We start from the raw sequence: 21,710 nt of genomic DNA, 5'->3' as shown, positions 1-21,710 counted from the left end.
AAACCAGGCCCCTGGAAAGAAATTCATAGTCAAAATGCCATCCCCGAGACTGAGAACTGGGAGAGGAAAGAAGATGGGAGAGAGGGCAGTAAGGCTGATGGAGGGACTAAAGTAGTTGGTTCTCTTCCAGGGGTGATTTTACCCCAGGGTACATCTGGTGGTGCCCATTTTAGTTGTCACAACTTGGAAAGGGCAGAGGTAGGGAGTGTTACTGGCATCTAGGGAATAGGGGCCAGGGATGACAATAAACATCCTACAGTGCGCAGGACAGCCCAAAGCAGAGCATCAGTGGTGCTGAGGTCGAGAGATTTGGGTACCAGGCAGTTCCTCTGTATCAGATTTGGCAGGAACTGGAGATGTCTCCTCTCTCTGGGTTGGATGAAAACTTTCACATCTTCAATTGAAATAAGAAAAAAATGCCAGGAAAGCAAGAGTTGGACACGAGATAAAAAATTTCACGCATGCTTTGCTCGCTTCATAAAGTCTTGTCTAAGCAGCATTCCAGTTTACCCACAATGCCTTTGGCTCTTAGCCTAAAGATGGGAATCTTGAATCAAATGGTCGGTCTTGCATCCCAAGCTCAGCAAGGCCCCCTTAGGAAGTGGCAGCTAATGATATGGGGTTTGTCCAAAACCCTGTAACCAGATCACAACAAATATGAATGAATCAGTACTGGTTTTGCTGCTTTCCTCCAGGAAGCTGCATCCATGGTGAAAACCAATTACTGCTTCACTTTGCTTTGTTTGGGAGCCAAGAAAGTCGTCTTCCTAATCTAAACAAGACATCTAAGGCAGGGAATTACATATGTTATTTATTCTCACTCCATGCAAAGTTAAAGTGTGTCTTATAGGAAAAGAATACAGAAATTTTGGCCCACTTAGCTGAAAAACAGTCATTCAAATCTATTTGTTTCCTTTGTTCAAGGCAAAGACAAATTTGCTACGTAGCATTTGCCAGGGAGTTTCGCGATGAGGCATCCCAGCGAGCTGGCTAGGAATTTTTAAATACCTCCTGCTTTATTATGGTCAGGGTTTGTGTCGGGGAACACCACAGGCTGAGCCTTCCAGGCTAAGAGGGTGGGGCCACTGCGATGGGCGACGGTCAGCTGCTGGAGTACAAGTGAAGTGCCCTGATGCAATCAGTCCATCAACACTGTTTATGAAATTCCTCACTACTGTGAGTGCAGACCTGTGACACATGAAGTCTCACAAAACCTGCTGTTGTATGACAGATTTCATTTGCATAATGCTTGGACCTTTTCAAAATATTTTTGCACATTCCATCTCTATAGATTTTTATAATCTGTGGGATTCTTAGAGATAAACTGAGGGATTGCAGAGATAAACTGAGTGGGATAATGAGGGCCATGTGGCTAAGTAGTTCCTAGAAGAACTCAGACCCAAGTATCTGTGACTCATATAAAACTCTGTTTTTCCCACCATTCCACCTGACCCTCCTCTCAGACCCCCACCCTCACCACCACCCCCATTTCTCTCAATCACTACAAAGTCTGTAAGCCAACACCTTGACACCAAAGCAGAACTTACCCTAAAAATCAAACTTCTTAAGCAGCTGTTTATTACCCAAATGTTTGAATTAAGACTATACAAGAGTGGTATGTAATCAAATTAGTATTTAAGAAGGGATCGTAAAACAAATGCTTAGGTAATTTATGATATTCTTCAATGTTATTAACACAAAGTATAAGCTTCTTCCATTATTCTCACATGCAGCTCTGGACTGTATGTGAACTAGAGGCAGTAGGAGATAGCACCCTAACCACCCCCTCACAGCAACATGCTTTTTTTTTTTTTAAAGATTTATTTTATTTATTTGAAAGACAGAGTTAGAGAGGTAGACAGAGAGGTCTTCCATCCGCTGGTTCACTCCCTAGATGGCCGCAACGGCCAGAGCTGCACCAATCCAAAGCCAGGAGCCAGGAGCTTCTTCCAGGTCTCCCACATGCAGGGGCCCAAGTACAAGGCCATCCTGTACTGCTTTCCCAGGCTACAGCAGAGAGCTGGATTGGAAGAGGAGCAGCCGGGACTAGAACCAGCGCCCATATGGGATGCCAGCGCTTCAGGCCAGGGCTTTAACCCACTGCACCACAGCGCCAGCCCCAGCAGCATGCTTATAACCTGCTTCTACACAATTCGTCTGGAAAACCTCAAGTCCTCTCAGCTGTCCCACATGGTCAGATTGTTTTGTGTAGGAAAGTCAGAAGGACTTGTGATGACCAATTCATACTTTATCGCATCTGAAGGACTCACTCCTTGAAATCCTTAGGACAGAAGAATTCAGTTGTGTCAAGACTGTTTCAATCCAGCCTCTTCAGCTGTAGGCGTTTGAGATTCTCCAGAAGTGTTTAGGGAAGCCCTCCAATCCATCTCTCATTCTTTGAAAAAAATAAATAAATCCCAACCAGCTGTAGATGATTTGCAACATGTTAGGCTTACACTTTTTTTGTGATCTCAACATCACGCCACTTCTGTGAAGGGAACTTTTCGGTTCACCTGGTAAATTGGAACTGCCTCTGGTTCTAGATGCAGGTGTGAAAGCAGGCATCTCCAAGTGCTGCCCAAGAACACTTGTTGTTTTCTTAATTTCCCAGGCGATGCCTTTGCATGGAAGTTTTCATGTTTCTTAAGAGAAAAAAAAAATTGGCTCATTCTAGACAAGACTGGCCGTCTCTAGTGGAACCAAGTCAGAAGCTTTTGAAACATTTCTTTCCTAGCTGTGAAAGATGCAAGATGTGATCTTGCATCAGCTTCACTGTCACTTTCCAGGTAGACCCAGCCAACAGGCTAATTTGGTGCTTTGTGCAGCAATAACCTTGAAACTTAGGGTATACACACCATGGGTGTGCAAAAACTTTCCAGAGTGGTGACAGGTAAGCGTTAAGGTTTTCCTTTCTTATTAATTATTTAACAATAAATCATCCACTTCCATTTGTACATTTTTTTCATAAAATTGATGACAGATGTCTCAGGTACATTCAAGTTGTCAAGCCCTCTCCTCCTTGTTTTATTTATTTATTTAATTTATTTGAAAGGCAAAGTTAGAGGGAGATACAGAGGAAGAGATCTTCCATCTGCTGGTTCACTCCCCAAATACTGTAATGGTCAGGGCTGTGCCAGGTTGAATCCAGGATCTTCATCCAGGTCTCCCACATGGGGCCAGGAGCCAAGAGTTTCATTCAGGTTTTCCACATGGGTGTAGGGGCCCAAGGACTTGGGCCATCTTCCACAGCTTTTCTTGGTGCATTAAGCTGGATCGGATGTGGTGCAGCTGGGACTCCAACCAGTGCCCATATGGGATGGCGGCATTGCAGGCTGTAGCTTAACCTGCTTTGCTGCAACATTAGCCCCCTTCCTTCTTAAATAATTCTTAAAGATTTATTTGAAAGGCAAAGGGTGTGTGTATGTGTGTGTGTGAGAGAGAGAGGGGGGAAGAGAGAGAGAGGAAGGGAGGGAGAGAGGAAGGGAGGGATAGAGAGGGAGAGAGGGAGGGAGAGGGAGAGAGGGAGAGGAAGGGAGGGAGAGAGAGGAAAGGAGAGAGGAAGGGAGGAAGGTCTTCTATCTGCTCTTTTACTCCCCAAATACCTACAACAGCTAGGTCTGGGCCAGGCCAAAGCCAGGAATCAAACTCTGCCCTAGTCTCACACGTGGTTTGCAGGAGCCCAAGCACGTAAGCCATCTTCAGCTGCCTTCCCAGGTGTATTAGAAAAAAACATGGATGGGAAACAACAACTGGGACTAGAACTGACCCCCCAATATGTGTGCCAGTGTCACAAGTGGCAGCTTTACACAGTGCCAGCCCCCAGCCCTCTCCTTGACCCTATTTTTTTTTTTTACAATCATTTATCTCCCACTTTTGCAAATCAGAGTATACCCCTAACCATCCCACATTTTGCTATTGGGTAGGAAAATGAGGAAGCAACTCCAGATCTTGGTACTCAGCTGGACTCTAATGCCGTGGAAGCTACGTGGTCACTAATTTTTGTTACCAACAACATTGAAAAATGTTTTAATCTGCTGTCAGATAATGGACTATAAAAATTTTTGATGAAAGATTAGTATGTAATCTTTTTTGGTATGTAACTCAGAAGATCAAAGAATTGAGTGACATTGCTATAATAAAAGTCCTATTTTTATTTGCATAAAGTTTCTTAACATTTAAATCTGTAAAAGTCTGTAAAAATGGAAAGTATAAATGAAATTAATGTGGATACATATCTCTTCCTAGCACTAAGTAATACCCATGGATGGAAGTGATCTGATTTTAAAAAATATTTCATTAACTTGATTGTGATTGCTAAACCTAAGTAAAATTATATTGGCAATGATTCAAAAATTTTAATATATACCCATATTATTAGTAACAAAAATTTTTACACATAGGCCCTATGGTCAAAAGATACTTAATTTTTTAAAATCTCAATATATTTTTGGTATGGTAAAGTATGACAAAGGGACAGTAAAAACCTTACAAGCGTAAGCTACATCATGTTGTTAAATTCTATGGGAGAAACAAAAATTTTGAGACTATAAAGGAACACAAGGTTTGTAGGAAATCTGCATATTTTATGCAACTTCGCTGTGAAACTAAAGCTGTTATAAGAAATATGACTACTATAGTGACCCACCCTAACAATAGCATTTACATTCATTAGATTTTTTTAAAGTGGCCAAATAATTAAATTTTGAAATGTAGATATTTACAGCATGCAAGAAAAAATTATATCTCTGCAGCTATATAAAAATATTACGTGTCACACTCAAAAGGTACCAGAAGGTATCACTTGTCCAAATTCCCGTATGTGATATGCAAACAGACAATCTACAGCCCACTACTCCCAAAATATGCCATTCACATTTGCATCTCTTGCCCACACTTTTCCTCCTGTTCTTTTAGCACCCTTCAAAACCCAAATCCAATGTCACTTTTTCTGAAAGCCATAAAGCTATCCCACGGGGTGGTCTCCCTCTTGGAAATCTACATTACATAGCACTCACACGGACCCCTGACTTGGCACAAAGTGTATTCTTCCTTGGACTGTTTTTTTTTTTTTTTAAATTGGTAATTGTATGTCCAACTTCCTAACCTAAAAAATTCTCATGAAACAAAGACTGTATTTATAATGCTACTATTGTCCTCCTGCTATTACAAACAGTACACCATACTAAATACTGCAGTCACCTAAGAGTTAATCATCATTCTAAACAAAAATGTTTTATTCATTGAAAGTAAAGAGAGGATCTCTGTTCATGCAGACACACAGGAGTGGGGAGTTCACTACTGAATAAAGATGTAGTTGAGGCTTTGTTTAAGAAACAAACGTGGTCATTTATTTCCAGTTTTATATGTTCTGGAGGTGGAAGGTACAGCAAAATCTCCGTGACATAAAAATAAGTATTGCTCACAAGACCGGGCATCACTGGCACCTCCACCTCAAGTGGCAATGGCAGTGGCCAGGGTGGCTCTGCTGCTCGCTGAGGTCCGGGGGTCCCCGGAAGGGTCAAGGGCTGCTCAGAGGAAGCCTGTCTCGAGGCAATGGCATAAATGCAGTGGAGCAAAAGGAAGTGTGGGAGGCCCTCTCCGGCGGGCTCAGAGCTGACCCAGTGTCACTCAGCAAGTCACAAGGCCCATCACGAAGGCCAGGAGGAAGGAGGTGTGCTTTGCAGTGATGAGACCCTGGCAAGGGTGGAGGTGCAAGGATGGGGGAAGAATTGGAATCAAAATTTCGATCATGGAGGACAAAATGTAAAGAAAGGAATCCAGCTCTGTAATGGGGCTGTTTCTTAGTGTTCTTCTTTTTTTTGTTTCTGACTCAATAGATGTAATTTTTGGTCTTGCATGCAAATTTTGGGACCATAGTGATTGCCATGAAAGCCATTTCTAGTGGGACAGGACGTGGGGGATGACAGTTAATGTTATCTCTGTCAGCCCTGAGAAAGATTGTCATGTATCCATTCCTTGTCTTCTGTTGAAGTTGAATCATAACATTAATTTTATTTGTAGCTTCAAAGTTTACTTAAGATATACTCCTTACATGAAGATGCTGTCTTTAACTAACCCACTGCAATGTGGGATATTCTTCCAGCTGTTTTCCTTGCATTGGCAAAGGGTTTGCAGTAGGTCATCCACACACAAATGGCTCTTGCAGCCAACATCTGGATTTGCAGCCCAGACTTAGAGCTGTTAGAGGTAGGAATGTGGACCATAACAATAGCTGAATTTGTTTTTGTGCCAAATAAGTTACAGATTTGAGGATCAAACCTCCATTCTTGCCTGACTGGATTGGGACCACTTAATTCAGATATCTCCTTGACAGTAAAGCTATGTTCCTCTGATAATAAACCTGTACTCCACAAAGACTTAATTACACCTAGTCCATATAGTGTGTTTAAGCCCACAAATCAAACAACCATTTTAAAGCTAAACCAGATTCTTATGGATGAATTAAAGCTTGCCAAATAAAAACATTTTGCTGGGGGGTGGGAAACAAGGAAAATTTTTGAAAATGCCTTGCCAGGATGCTGAATTTTTGTGTTCCTCTTGGAAAATATACTAGGAATAACATAAGCCTGTAGGGAATGAGGTTATCGCCAAGCCATGAGACAATGCAGGAGAAACGGGTTAAGTTTAAAGAGAACAGGGAAAGAGAAAAGAATCCCCCTGTTGATTTACATATGAAAAATTGCATGCATGCATTATACTGCCCCCCTGGGATGCTCTGTTCTCAAATAATTTAAATAGTTGGTATTACAGCATTGGCTCTCGGCTCACTAAAAGAAGTTAGGTAAGAGTTACAGCAGTGGCGTTAAGACTCCAGGAGCCAGATGGTCCCATGTGCCCTACTTACTGCATTTCTTTCATTGCTCACTAAACAGGGCCTTGGTTACCTAAAAGAGTTTACAAGGCCCTCCTAAGCCATGCTTTCTGCCAGAGACAGAGCCAAGTTGAACAGGCTCTTGCTTCTGTTCCTGATTATACTGCACATATATCAGGTGCTGGTGACACGACCCGAAGCTGTCTCACTTTGCCCAGCTACACAGGGCTGCCTGGCACTGGCTGTGCTGTTTCCACATGCCTGATGCTACTCTCTTCTTTCTCAGGATCAACATTTTAGGGATGGATCCCCTAGCCACACCTTTTGACAACGAGTACTACCACGGACTCTGTGACCGTGTTTGGGATGGGAACACTTTGACACACTATCGAAAACCCTGGAATGTGGCTGTTTTGGCCTATGAAGTAAGTCTTATCATTGTTCAGCTTTTGGATGAAAAGTCTCTTAAGTAAGTTTAATTATAAATACTGTGAAAAATCCAGGATAAGAAGTTATTGTGAACATGAGACTTACTTAGAGAGGAGTTATATCGAGGGTCTCCTTAGAAACGTGCAGTCATCATGAATTCTCAGTCATCTAGTGATAAAGATTTGGCAAGTGTCTAGACTCCATGGTAAAGTCATCTGAGGTTGTGAGAGAGCTACAGTTAAATTTGTACTGACTGAAGTATGAGGCACTACTCCTTACTACTAAGTTTGCTCTCTTCCATCCTGCTTTCCTTTCCTTCCCTCCTCTCTGTCACCTTTTTTTTTTCTAACATTCAAAGAAAATTCTAATTCTTATAAAACTATTTCTTAAAATTATTTTTCTTGGGCTGGTGCTGTGGCACAGCAAGTAAAGCTACCTACAAGGCTGACATCCCGTGTGAGTGCCGGTTTCTTTCTCTCCTGGCTGCTCCACTTAGGATCCAGCTCTGTGCTAATGACCTGGGAAAAGCAGCAGAGGATGGCCCAAGTGCTTAGGTCTCTGCCACTCACATGGGAGACCCAGAAGAAGGTGCTGGCTCCTGGCTTTAGCCTGGTCCAGTCATGGCTGTTGCAGCCATCTTGGGAGTGAACTAGTAGATGGAAGATCGCTTTCTGTCTCCCCTTCTCTAACTCCGACTTCCAAATAAATCTTTTTTAAAAAAGGAAAAAAATTATTTTATTCTGCATAGTGCCACCCCAGACTTGCTATCTTCTTTATATTTACCTGATTCTCAAGAACCCTCACAGATTGGATCCCTGCCCTACTCAAATATTAGCGTATATCACCTTTAGAGATGCCTTCTTTGGCAGAAGCAATATATAATAAAGAGCAATAATAAGCTTACTCTGAATGAGAAGTTATGATATTTCTTGAAATGGTTTCATTCATGGTCTCCCATGGGGTGCAGGGCCCAAGCACTTGGGCCATCCTCCACTGCACTCCCTGGCCACAGCAGAGAGCTGGCCTGGAAGAGGGGCAACCGGGACAGAATCCGGCGCCCCGACCGGGACTAGAACCCGGGGTACCGGAACCACAGGCAGAGGATTAGCCTAGTGAGCCGCGGTGCCAGCCCATAATGTTCTCTTGATTCCATTGTTACAAAGCTCTTCGTGTTAGTCTTACACACACACACACACACACACATACACACACAATCTAAGGGTAATTACTATTACCTTTTTCTAAGCATTGCAACTGGAAGTGATCCTGTTTTCTGATGAATGCAAAAATCTTTCAAGTCTGGACCATTTGACAGGCTCTTTTTCACATGGGACCAAGGTGCCATGTCTCTCAGACCAGCTTCTCACAGTCTGAGGGAGATATTTGCCCTTCTTGAGCACAAAATGTTGTGAGGGGAAGGTGACAATCTTTCTGAAGACTATTACTCAAGTCCAACTCTCTAAGTAGACTACACCACACATGGCGCCCTTGGCCCCTGGGGCTGGAACGCGGGTCATGGCTGTGCTGTTTTGACCTTGATTTGCATCCCACAGTTTTCCTGTCCTCAGCCCTGCGACCAGCCCTTGGGTTCTCTGCCTGAGCGATGACTTGTGTGACAGTGATGAGGGCTGGGTGAGGTTGCCCAGCGCTGACCACTGTTTCCCCTCTTCACTTCCCTGGAAACAGATGTTTTAGCATTTCCAGATGTTTTGGATTTGAGGAAGGGGATGTGTCCCTCACCCTGTATGTTACATACACCGTCAGTGGGGTTTGGAGCAGCTTCCTATAATTGAGCACATCAAAACCTGTGTAGCAGAAGTAATGTGTGTTCACACAAAGTGGGACAAATGAAGACCATAAATGACTCTTATCAATTCATGTGAGACCAATGCCTCCGGATGAGTTTTGGTACCAAGCTTGTAAATAAGAAGATAGGAATTGTGGATTTAAAGATGTATTGCATTCTAACTGAGGAAGAAGGCCATTGGCATTGAGTAAGGGTCTGCAAAAATCCTCAAATCACCACCTCCATGCTGCCACTGCTTGTGATCCCCTTATCTGAATCTATTACGGTCTTGAAAATAAGCACCCAAATGTAATATTCACACGTAGAAGAATATGAACTTAGGTGAGTGGAAATTTCTTTTTTTAAGGTGTTTTTTTTTAATTTATTTGAAATGCAGAGTTAGAGATATCTGGAGAGACAGTCCAGAGAGAGAGAGAGATTGATTCCATCTGCTGGCTCAGTCCCCAGATGGCCTCAACATCCAGGCTGGGCTGTGCTGCTCTGAAGCAGGAATCAGAAGCTGCTTATTATAGGTCTCCTACGTGCGTGCAGGGGCCCAAGCACTGGGCCATCTTCTGCTACTTTCCCAGACACATTAGGAAGCAGTTGGATTGGAAGCAGAGCAGCCAGGACACCAACTGGGGCCCACATGGGATACCGGCATCACAGGCAGCAGCTTTACCTGTTACACCACACACCAGCCCCAGAAGTTTCTAAGTTAGCTTCTTTTTTTTTTAAACTTTTATTTAGTAAATATAAATTTCCAAAGTATAGTTTATGGATTACAATGGCTTCCCCCCCCCATAACTTCCCTCCCACCTGCACCCCTCCCATCTCCCGTTCCCTCTCCCATTCCATGCACATCAAGATTCATTTTTGATTATCTTTATACACAGAAGATCAATTTAGTATATATTAAGTAAAGATTTCGTCAGTTTGCCCCCACAAAGAACACAAAGTGCCAAATACTGTATGAGCACTAGTCATATCATTAATTCACATTGAACTACACATTACACATTAAGGACAGAGATCCTACATGGGGAGTAAGTGCACAGTGACTGCTGTTGTTGACTTAACAAATTGACACTCTTGTTTAAGGCATCAGCAATCTCCCCAGGCTCTAGTCATGAGTTTCCAAGGCCATGGAAGCCCCCTGAGCTTGCAGACTTTGATCTTATTTCGACAAGGCCATAGTCAAAGTGGAAATTCTCTCCTCCCTTCAGAGAAAGGTACCTCCTTCTTTGATGGCCCGTTCTTTCCATTGGGTTTCCACTGGGGATCTCACTCGCAGAGATCTTTCAATTAGGTTTTGTTTTTGTGTTGTTGTTGTTTTGTTTTGTGTTTGTTGTTGTTGTTTTTTGCCAGAGTGTCTTGGCTTTCCATGCCTAGAATACTCTCATGGGCTCTTCAGCCAGATCCAAATGCCTTAAGGGCTGATTCTGAGGCCAGAGTGCTGTTTAGGACATCTGCCATTCTATGAGTCTGCTGTGTATCCCACTTCCCATGTTGGATCGTTCTCTCCCTTTTTGATTCTATCAGTTAGTATTAGCAGACACTAGTCTTGTTTGTGTGATCCCTTTGACTCTTAGACCTATCAGTGTGATCAATTGTGAACTGAAATTGATCCCTTGGACTAGTGAGATGGCATTGGTACATGACACCTTGATGGGATTGTATTGGAATCTCCTGGCACATTTCTTTTTTTTTAACTTTTATTTAATGAATATAAATTTCCAAAGTACAGCTTATGGATTACAATGGCTTCCCCCCCATAACGTCCCTCCCACCAGCAACCCTCCCCTTTCCCACTCCCTCTCCCCTTCCATTCACATCAAGATTCATTTTCAATTCTCTTTATATACAGAAGATCAGTTTAGCATACATTAAGTAAATATTTCAACAGTTTGCTCCCACACAGGACTCAGGGGGCTTCCATAGTCCTGGCACATTTCTAACTCCACCATTTGGGGCAAGTCCGATTGAGCATGTCCCAAATTGTACATCTCCTCCCTCTCTTATTTCTACTCTTATATTTAACAGGGATCACTTTTCAGTTAAATTTAAACTCCTAAGAATAATTGTGTGTTAATTACAGAGTTCAACCAATAGTATTAACTAGAACAAAAAAAATACTAAAAAGGATAAAGTATTAAATTGTACATCAACAATTAGGACAAGGGCCAATCAAGTCACTGTTTCTCATAGTGTCCCTTTCACTTCAACATGTTTCCTTTTTTGTGCTTGGTTAGTTGTCACTGATCAGGGAGAACATATGATATTTGTCCCTTTGGGACTGGCTTAATTCACTCAGCATGATGTTTTCCTGATTCCATTTTGTTGCAAATGACCGGATTTCATTGTTTTTGACTGTTGTATAGTATTCTATAGAGCTTCTTTCAGAAGGGTTTCTTCTTCACTTTCTAGTACTCAATGGAATGAATCATCTACCCTCTCATATGTATACTACCTAAGTCAGGCATATTATACCTCTTTATTTAAAGCCCATTACCAATTGCAAACTCAATATATGTTAGGGTAGCTGCACACAAATCTTTTTACATGAGTTAACTTTTTAAATCTTGTTTTGCTTATTGGCAATAACTTGTTGTCTTTTATTTTTTGAAGAATTCTACTGATTGTCTGCTACATGAGAAGAGGCCTAAATAATGACTTCTTACTCTGACACATTCAGACTACCTAAACTTAGTGTCTCATTTCAAATGAAATGTGGCTTTAGAGACACACTGCATGGGTTAGAATCCACTTCTGTCCTTCAGTAGCTGTGAGATGTTGGGCAAATTACTTACCATCATTTTGCCTGTTTCTCACCTGTAAAACAGAATTAGCAAAGTCTACTTGGTGAAGATAAATGAATTTTTCTTTTTTTTTTTAAAACATTATGTATTTGAAAGGCAGAGTTACAGAGAGACAGAGGCAGAGAGAGAAAGGTCTTATATCTGCTAGTTCACTCCCCAAATGGTCACAACAGCCAGAGTTGAGCCAATCTGAAGCCAGTAGCCAAGAGCTTCTTCTGGGTCTCCCACATGGGTGCAGGGGCCCAAGCACTTGGACCATCTTCTACTGCTTTCCCAGTCTATAGCAGAGAGTTGGATTGGAAGTGGACCAGCTGAGACTCAAACCAGCACCCATATGGGATGCCAGCACTGTAGGCAGTGGCTTTACTCTCTAGGCCACAGCCCTAGCCCCAATGAGTCTTAAAATATAGAACATAAAGTTACTCTCATGTAACAAGTCCTCAGTAAATATTTACTAGTATTCATTTTTAGAGTATAATTAGTAAAACACTTAACCAATGCTAGGTATAGAATTAGAGGTCACATAATATGGTAAAAATTCACTGACCAGTTTGTAAGTTAGAAATAATGACCCAAAACAAGCTAAAACCTGTAAATATGGGGTGGGGGATGATGATTACATTTACAAATTAGATCTTTTTTACTTTTGCTGTTGAAAATAATAATTTACAAGCCTAAATTAGATCAGAATTTCATTATACTTAATCTTAAATCTCAGGGACCATGAAAATGTAAGACCTAGGCAATGCACAGAGTTTGCAAAATGTACCCAGATTGTAATCAGCCACCCCAAATCCTGCCAGAACCCTGGGTGACTTCCATATCTCTGTGGATTGCCACTGATCCGTTACCATGTAACTTCCTCTCCCACCCCACTGCAGCCACTTCCATGTCTAACGATGACTTTACCTGAACATAAATCTGAAAGTCCAGCGTTTAACCCTCTCACCCACCATCACGGTCTAATCGCTCATCTCGCCCTCAGCGTACACCCGTAACCTCTTCTTAGAACACATCCAGATCTCGGGATTTTGTGGCATGTACATTTCTCCTCATCACTGTTATCTTTATTCTTTCTTATTACCATCCTTCCACTAACTTTGAGGTTAGTTTGTCTTATTCTCGTTCCTGGAGATTAGTTGTTTGAGTTTTTTTTTTTTTTTCATTCTAGATTGCAGGCATCTATCACTATAAACTTGCTTCTTAGAATTTCTTTTTGCTGCACTCATCCCATAAGTTTTAAAATGCTATGCTTCCATTTTATTTGTCTGAAGATATTTGAAGTTTTTCCTTCTAATTTCTTCTTTGATCCATTGCTTGTTCAGCAGCATGTTATTAAATTTCTATATGAATTTCTCCAACATTTCTCTTGTTCCTGATTTCTAGTTTCATACCCTCATGGTCAGAAAGGATACTTGATATTATTTCAGTCGTTGCAAATTCCTTGAGGCTTGGTTTGTGGCCTGACATGTAACTTACCCAGGAGAATATTCCACGTGGGCTTGAGAAGAATGTGCATTCTGTTGTTATTGGATAGAATGTTCTTATTGATCTGTTCGTCCATTTGGTCTAAAGTAGAGTACAACTCCATTGCCTCTTCACTGATTTTCTGCCTGGATAATCTGCCTTTTGTTGCAAGTGGACTATGTAGGTGCCCTATTATTATCGTAATTTTTCTCTCCCTTAGGGTCCATTAACAACTACTTTATACATTTATGTTTACAATTTATATTTGTAAATATTTACATTTATACTTATTATTTCTATTTATATTTACAAGTGTTATATCCTCTTGATGAGTTGACCCATTTATCATTATATGATGATCATCTTGTCTCTTTCTGTGGTTTTTGACTTAAAGTCTGCTTAATCTGATGTAATTATAGCTGTTTCTGCTCTATTTTGGTTTCCATTTGTGTGAAATGTCTTTTTCCATCCCCTTAACCTTCTTCTTTTTTTAAAAAAAAATTATTTCTTTATTTGAAAGACAAGATACAGACAGACAGAGAGGGAGGGAGAAAGATCTTTCACCCACTGGTTTACCCCTAAATGGCCACAATGGCCAAATCCAGGCCAGGCTAAAGCCAGGATCCAGGAGCTCATCTAAGTCTCCCGTACTGGGGCAGAGGCCCAATTACTTGGGCTATGCTATGCTGCTTTCCCAAGTGCTTTAGCAGGGAGCTGGATTGGAAGTGGAGCAGCAGGGAATCGAACTGGTGTCCATAGGTAATGCTGGCGTCACAGGCAGCAGCTTAACCCCTGTACCACAACACCAACCCCAGCCCTTTACTTTCAATCTATGAGTCTCCTTAAAGGTGAAGTGACTTTGTTATAAGCAGCATACCTTTTTCTTATCCATTCAGCCATCCTATGTTATTTTGTCTGGGGAATTTATTTACATTTAAGGTAATTTCCTTATAGTTGGCTGTTGGTGCTTTATTTTGTTCCTTTAGAGGTACCCTGTTTCACTGGTAATTATTGACCCTTGTGGCCAAGTATGTCTGCATAGTTGAAGAAGCAGGCACTTAATCCAGTCTTTATAGACTGCCTTCGGAAGGGAAAACCCTTTAACCATCCCATCCAGAGATTCTAGGAAAACCATCTCACGTGGTTTGCAGGTGGTAGCTCACTGCTAGAATCCTTGGGTCAGCTGACCTAGGGTCTGACCCACTGGAGCAAACCTGGACCCTGGGTCCACTGGATCCTGGAGACCTTCAGTGCCATACTATAGCCAGGGTCTGTGAGGACTGGCCAAGCAGCTGAGTGTGTGGATGCCAAGGTCTTTGAGGCCTGGTGAGGAGGCTGCGGGCATTTGGATCTGCTTTGTATTTGGGTGAGCCTACAGACAGAGTCTATCATGGTATGCCTGGGTTCTGGGTCCCTGAGGACATACCTGGCACTAGGTGAACACAGGCTTGGCCTGGAGATGGAGTCTATAGGACTGGCCTGCTGTTTGCAGCCATAAGGCCAGCATGGATCTGAGCTCCGTAGGGGTTGACCTAGTACTGGAGTCAGACTAGTGGCATATTCCTCAGGTGGTAGCCTGGAGTACCAGATTGCAAGGGCCAGTCTGGCACTGGAACACCTGTCACGCGGGGCTGTGTGAGCTAGCCTCGGTAGGCCCAGGGCCCGAGTCTGTGGGTGCTGGCCTGGAGCCTTGGTGGCAGCAGATCCTATATTCATGGGGGCTATCCTGAAGCTAAGGCGCACCTGGAGTCCAAGGCTGCAGATGCAGGGCTAACCTTAGGGTGTGCTGGGCTCTCTGAGTTAACAGGGGCTAGCCTGGTACTTGAGAGAGCCTGAAACTTGTGTCCACAGGTCTCAGCCTGTCATCTGTGGTTCCAGGGCCAGACTAGTACTGGAGCTGTCCTAGAGGCCAAGTTCTGTTGGGGGAAGGGGGAGGGAGATGGAGGCCCGGAGTCTGGGGCTGTGCAGGGCCGATGGAGGACCTGGGCTCGTGAGCCTGGCTTGACAGAGATGAGGGCTGGAGCCTCGGTCTATAGCTACTGGCGAAGAGTCTGGGGCCATAGGGACCTGCCTGGTACTGAATTTTGCTGTGAGAACACAGTACTAGAGTCCACAGCGAAGTCCAGTTCTCACTTGATCTCCTTCCTCCACCTGGAGGGTGTCTCTCTCCAAACTGTGCTGCCTGGGGCTGGGGGAGAGTTGCCATTGGTACCATCAGAAGTCTTTCCTGCCATCCTTCATTCATCTGTCCTTGTTTCTCTGCCACACCCAGGTTCTGTGATCTCTATTACCATTTCCCTGCTCTTTGGAGATATTTGCGTGTGTGGGTAGGTGCTCAAATACACAAGGGACCTACTCTGCTAAGTCTTACTCTGACATCTTGCTGAAGTCATTCCTCTGTGCATCTCCACATAAACACCTGGCACAGAGCGAGCACTTGATAAGTATTAGTTATAATCGGTAGCTATTGCTGAGTTTAATACATTTATATTGAGCACCTACTGTGTGCCAGGCACTTTACTAAGCAGTGAGGCTAAACAACAAGCGGATAAGACAGACATGGTCTCTAATGACTTGGAGCTTATGATCTGAAGATATATTTAAAAACAATTACAAAAGATGTTGCTTTCATTTTTATTTTGTTTTGTTTTAAAAGAGGAGCCACAGGACGCTTTTAGCAAGAATGGTTTGTGAGTCTGTGAGGTCATGAGAGGCTTCCCTAAAGAAGCAATATTTAAGCTTAGACTTGGAAGAAATAGGAATTAACCAGGCCAAAGCTCATGGTGTGTGTGTGTGTGTGTGTGTGTGTGTGCACACGCATGTGTGCGCATGTGTGTGTATGTTGTCAGAAGATTGTGGAAAGAGAGTAAGAGAACATTTAAGGAAAGAAAGGGCCCTGTGGTGAGCAGACCTTTGGGTGTGAAGATGGTTAGGAGGCTGGCAGGCTGGTGTGCAGGCAGGGAGAGAGTAACCCAGAATAAGTGCAGTTTGTGTTTTATTTTAAGGCAGTGGGAAGGCTGTAAGTAGGGAAGGAACAGCGGTGAGGCTGCTCTTCCCTGTGAGGTGGGATGTTCTCCCCTGCAGCCCTGTCTTTGAAATAACTAGAAGCACGTCAGCCTTTCCCTCAGTCAGTACTAGCTGTGCATTCCCTGAGTGGCACAGACACCTACCTATCCACGTCACTGCCAGAAGAGACAGGTGTCCCTTTCCCAGGCAAGAATCGCAACTCACATCTGGAAGCTCCCTGACAAGGAAGCTGACCTGCTGCCACTGGGTATTAGTCCATTTTCTGTTGTCAATAACACAATACCACTGGCTGGGTGAGTTATAAAAAGGTAAGGTTTATTTTGGCTCTTGGCTCTGGAGATGCGAGATTGAGGGGCTTTGGCTGGCAGAGTCTTCTAGGGCATCCCAAGGCGAGAGACAGGAGGTTAGAGTTGTCGCTCCCCCATTTGCAGAGGAACGACACAGGACCCTGCGCTGTCTTTTGTCTGCTTGGCCCTTCCTGGGTTTGCTGCTGGTTCTTCCCAGGTTGGCTGCCAATCCTTCCACCTCCGTGGAAGGGCGGTTCCCCCTGCCACTTTCCCCACTTCCGCGGGGGAGCGGCACACCGCCGGCCGGCTCTCTCGGGGGCTGCACAGGTGTTCCTTCAGATAGATGTTCCTGGTGCATGTTGTCTCTCTCCTCCTTTATAGTCCTCTTCCACCAATCCCAACTCTGCTACCCACACGCCGAGTACGCTGATCTCCTCCAATCAGGAGCAGGATCAGCTCCTGCAGGTTATTGGTCGAACTGGAGGCAGCTGTGTAGAAGTTGTTTCCTCCTCTCCCAGCGCCATATTGTGGGAGAACAGATGCATAGAATAAGTCTTAATTCCAGTAACTTAGTCTAGTCCGAGTTGCTCCCCACAAGAGTGTGTGTGGTGATGGGGGTGGGTGGTTGCCCTCCCTCTTCTTATAAAGCCCCAAGATTTGATCTTAGGTCTCCACCCTCAGGAACTTACCTAATCCTAATCACTTCCCACTGGCACCACCTTAAACACCACAGTCATATTACATTTCTACCTCTTAATATCTCGCAGTGAGAATTAAATTTCAACAGGTGACACCTTAGAGAACACGTTTAAACCGTATCCAAACCATATCACATTGATACCTGACAATAGCCAAATTGGCAGAAGATGTTTTCATTGAAAGTTTAATTTCTATTTTTTTTTTTAAGATTTATTTGTTTATTTGAAAGTCAGAGTTACACAGAGAGAGAAGAGGCAGAAAGAGAGGTCTTCTATCTGCTGGTTCACTCCCCAGATGGCTGCAACAGCCGGAGCTGCACTGATCCAAAGCCAGGAGCCAAGAGCTTCTTCCAAGTCTCCCATGTGGGTGCAGGGGCCCAAGGCCTTGGGCCATCTTCTACTGCTTTTCTAGGCCACAGCAGAGAGCTGGATTGGAAGAGGAGCAGCCTGGACTAGAACTAGAGCCCATATGGGATGCCAGTGTCGCAGGCGGAGGATTAACCTACTGCGCCACGGCACCAGCCCTAGCATGTAGCATCTTAACTGCAACAACAAACTCCTGTTTCTAAAGCTTACTATGTTCTAAACCTGCTTTATGCATTCTCACTGAAGCCTTTTAGCCAACTCCGGGTGGGGTATGATGAGCATCTGTATTTTCCAGGTTGGGAATCGGACTAAGCACAGAGAGGTTATTGTGTGCTATCCTTGAAGTCACAGAACATGTATTTGAACTTCATCAATCCCACTCTAGCACTTTCACTTCACTCTTTTCTCCCACAGTTTTTCAAATAATTGCTTAATTTTTGTTTGTTTTTATGCTGTTGTTTTTGTTTTGTGTCTTGTTTTTGGTAACACTTTGTTACTTTCTTTTAGACAAAAATTGATAAAAATTTCAGAACTGAATACTATGAAGAACAGATGCAGGCATTCAAAAGTATCATTGAAGAAGAGACATCAAATTTTAATGCAAATTTAGCTCTAAAATTTACACCCACCGAAGCAAAAGCAAGTAAGGCTGAAGAAGCTTCTCCAAAAAACAAGTCTTTGGATGATAATGATAAAGGTTTCTCGAGTAAATTTCAATTTTTGTATTCCAAAAATGAAACTTACCAACTATTCTTGTCATATTCTTCACAGAAGGTAAGACTGAGAGCATTTACTATAGAGAATATAAGGATAGGTTTCAAACTACCCAAGTTCCCTTTTTTAAGCCTAAGTATTTTGAGCAGATAGACATAATAAGAGAGAGAGAAAAATAAACCGACACATTCAAATCCTCAGGTATTTAGCTAGAAAGTCAGGAAGAGGAATGCTGACGGGGGAACAATCTGATGGGATCTCGGGATCTTGGGATCTGATGGGATCAATCTGATGAGTCTGATGTTGGATGATATTGATCAAAGGATGTGGATTCAGAATTCAGAGCAAACTTTTTGACTGAGATTGCGGTAACATTCAATTTACATAATCACCACATTTGCAATAAAATACACAAGGAATTCTGCTCACTTATTGCAATGCCTTAGAAGAATGCATCTTTGTGCACTCCTGTGTGTATTTCTAAGTAATGTTGCCATGAAACTTTGTGCACTGTGTGTGGAATTGCCTACTTTGTGAGACACCCCTGAGATTTTGACAATGTGGGTTTTCTTAAAATACTTGAGCCAAATTTGAAGTTTATTTCATGGCCTTTGGAGTAAGTATAAAATATCCTTTATGTAATCAGAGTGATGTTGATCCAGTGTTCCTTCTTCCTTTCCTGGTGCCACAGCCATCTTCTTCCACATTAAAAATGATAATGATAATTCTAATATTCGCATTATGCTTAATTTGGTAACTATTTTCTATGGTCCATTTATTGCTTCTATATTCAAATGCATACTCACCCAAAATGTATTATTGGAAAACACTTTAAGTCATTCAACTAATACTTAATTGTGCACCTACTACGTGACCTGTCCTGGGTGTTAGAGTACTTCTGTAAACCACACTGGCAGAGATTCTTGTCCTCATGGAATTGAGAGTGCACAGAGGGAGTTAAGTAAAAATGATAAATAGCAAAAAGAAAAACAAAAGGAGCTGCATGGTGTTTAGGAAGTGATAAGTGCTACAGGATAAAAGGAAGAGTAGAGTAGCAGAAAGAAAACCAGGCATCCCTGACAGGTGACAGAATCAAAAAGAAAGCTCAAGGCTGGAGAGGAGAGCTGAGCAACATTGGTGGGAGAGGAGGTCACCATCAGCAGTGATGTATCTGGCAGGTGCAGTTCAGTAGTCTCTAAGGTAGGAAATAACCTGATGTGACAACCCAGTCAAACTGAACCAGAAGAAGGAAGAAGCTTCCTTGAAGTCGATCAGGAAGGCCCTCAGAGTCCACTCTAACAGTGTGGTCTTTTCCCTGAGTGACAGGAGATGTTGCCGTCACCAAGGGCTTTATGTAAGCTATTGACGTACCCCACAATGTGTAAAATGATCACTCTAGCTACTGTTTATCTTTTTTAAGATTTATTTTATTCATTTTAAAGATACAGTGACAGGAAGGGAGAGGGAGGGAGGTGAGAGGGAAAGAAAGAGAGAGAGCTTCCACCTGATGGTTCCTTCCCCAAATGGCTGCACCAGTTGGGGCTTGGCCAAGCCAAAGCTGGGAGCCAAGAACTCCACCTAGGTCTCCTACATGGCAGGGGCACAATTACTTGGATCATATGCTGCCTGCTCAGGTACACATTAGCAGGGAGCAGGATGGGAAGTGGAGCAGTCTGGACTCAAACCAGTGCTCCAATAAGGGATCTGACATTGAAGGAGGCAGCTTAACATACTGTACCACCATACCAGCCCTCTACATGCTGTTGAGAAGAGATTTTGAGTGCTAGGAGTAAAAGCAAGGAGGTCTATAAAAAACCTGTGCAATAACCCAGGTGCTAGATGGTGGTAGCTCAGAAAGAACATTTGTAAAGTCAAACGGGATACCAAGGTTTTGAACCTGAGCAATTAGAAGGGTTGAGTTGCTGATGGAGGAAATGTTGGGTAGAGCACACCTAGCGAGGAAGTAGTTAAATTTTAGTTAACTTTGAGATGTCTCTTGGACATTCACTTGGACATGAATGTATTCATACATAGTTTTGTTATAATAAGCATTTTCCATGAATCATTTATCAAGTTCTCTGTTGATGGGCATTTGAACTATCTCTAATTCCTAGCTAGTCATATTAACACTACTATGAAATTATTATACATGTGGACAGTTTTTCATTGGTTATAGGTAAGTATGTTAAGAGTGGCATTGCTGATCATAGGGCAGATGTGTACTTATGAGAAACTGCCCGACAATTCGCCAAAGTGGCTGTATCAATTTATACTCCTACTAGCTATGGGCAAAAGTTCTGGATACCACAAATCCTCATTGATTTCTGGTACTGATAGTATTTTAAGTTTAGTCTTTAGACTCAAGAAGGATCACACAGTCAATGCTACGAAAAGGTATTCCCTGTAGAAATCCCAGAGTTTCTGGCTGCTTCAATTTGAAATAATGAGGATAACATTCCTATTTTTCTTCTTCACCTGATCCACAACAAAGGAAAAAATGTTTCTGCTTGTGAAAGGAATAATTCAACTGGGAAGATTTGTGATGAAAAATCGGGGTGTTATGCTGACAAATACCTTCTTGGATGATATAAAATCTCTGCCAACTACCTATGAAAAAGGAGAATATTTTGCATTTTTGGAAACCTATGGAACCCACTATAGTAGCTCTGGGTCTCTGGGAGGACGCTATGAGCTAATTTATGTTTTGGATAAAGCTTCCATGAAGGAGAAAGGTACGCCTAGAACTGGAGCTCTGACTTCAGTTTTGTTTTGATTAAACATGACTCCTTTTGCTAACCTCTTTCCATGGTTAAAGTCTATAGAATAAAGAATCTTGTAAGCTGCTGTTTTGAGAGAAAACTCTTCCTGCCCTTTCAGTCCTAAAATCCCATCAAATAGCAAACTGTCTTTCTCCTCGAATTAGTTGGTTTGGTCTCACACTACTCCACAGCATTATGGAGAGTTATGCAAAATTGCATTGCATGCTATGTGGTATTACTGCTTTGAGTACATTTTTAAAAAATATTTACTTATTTATTTATTTACTTATTTGAGAGGCGAGGATATGGAGAGATAGAAAGGGAGAGCACATGAGCGTACGCCCCTGTGTGCTAGTTCCCTCCTTAAATGCCTACAGAAGTTAGTGGAGTAGGGGTGTGGGAGCAGATCCCGGTCTCCCATGTGGATGGTAAGAACACAACTACTTGACTCATCACTGATGCCTTCCAAGGTACACATTAGCTGGAGTCAGGAGCCAGAGGCAGGGGTCAAATCCCAGCACTTGGC

General features: G+C 42.7%; 1 protein-coding gene across 1 annotated transcript in view; it reads left to right on the top strand.

Annotated features, from left to right (window-relative positions):
* The window catches only part of C9 (complement C9), a 59,811-nt gene that overhangs the window by 19,496 nt on the left and 18,605 nt on the right, over positions 1-21,710 (top strand). The window contains 3 exon segments of the mRNA NM_001082346.1: positions 7,119-7,257; positions 18,219-18,485; positions 20,917-21,157. Of these exon segments, the coding sequence (NP_001075815.1) occupies positions 7,119-7,257; positions 18,219-18,485; positions 20,917-21,157 (647 nt within the window).

This window comes from Oryctolagus cuniculus, chromosome 14 (assembly GCF_964237555.1).
Source record: "Oryctolagus cuniculus chromosome 14, mOryCun1.1, whole genome shotgun sequence".
NCBI lineage: Eukaryota > Metazoa > Chordata > Mammalia > Lagomorpha > Leporidae > Oryctolagus > Oryctolagus cuniculus.
This window is presented reverse-complemented; position numbering and strand designations above follow the sequence as displayed.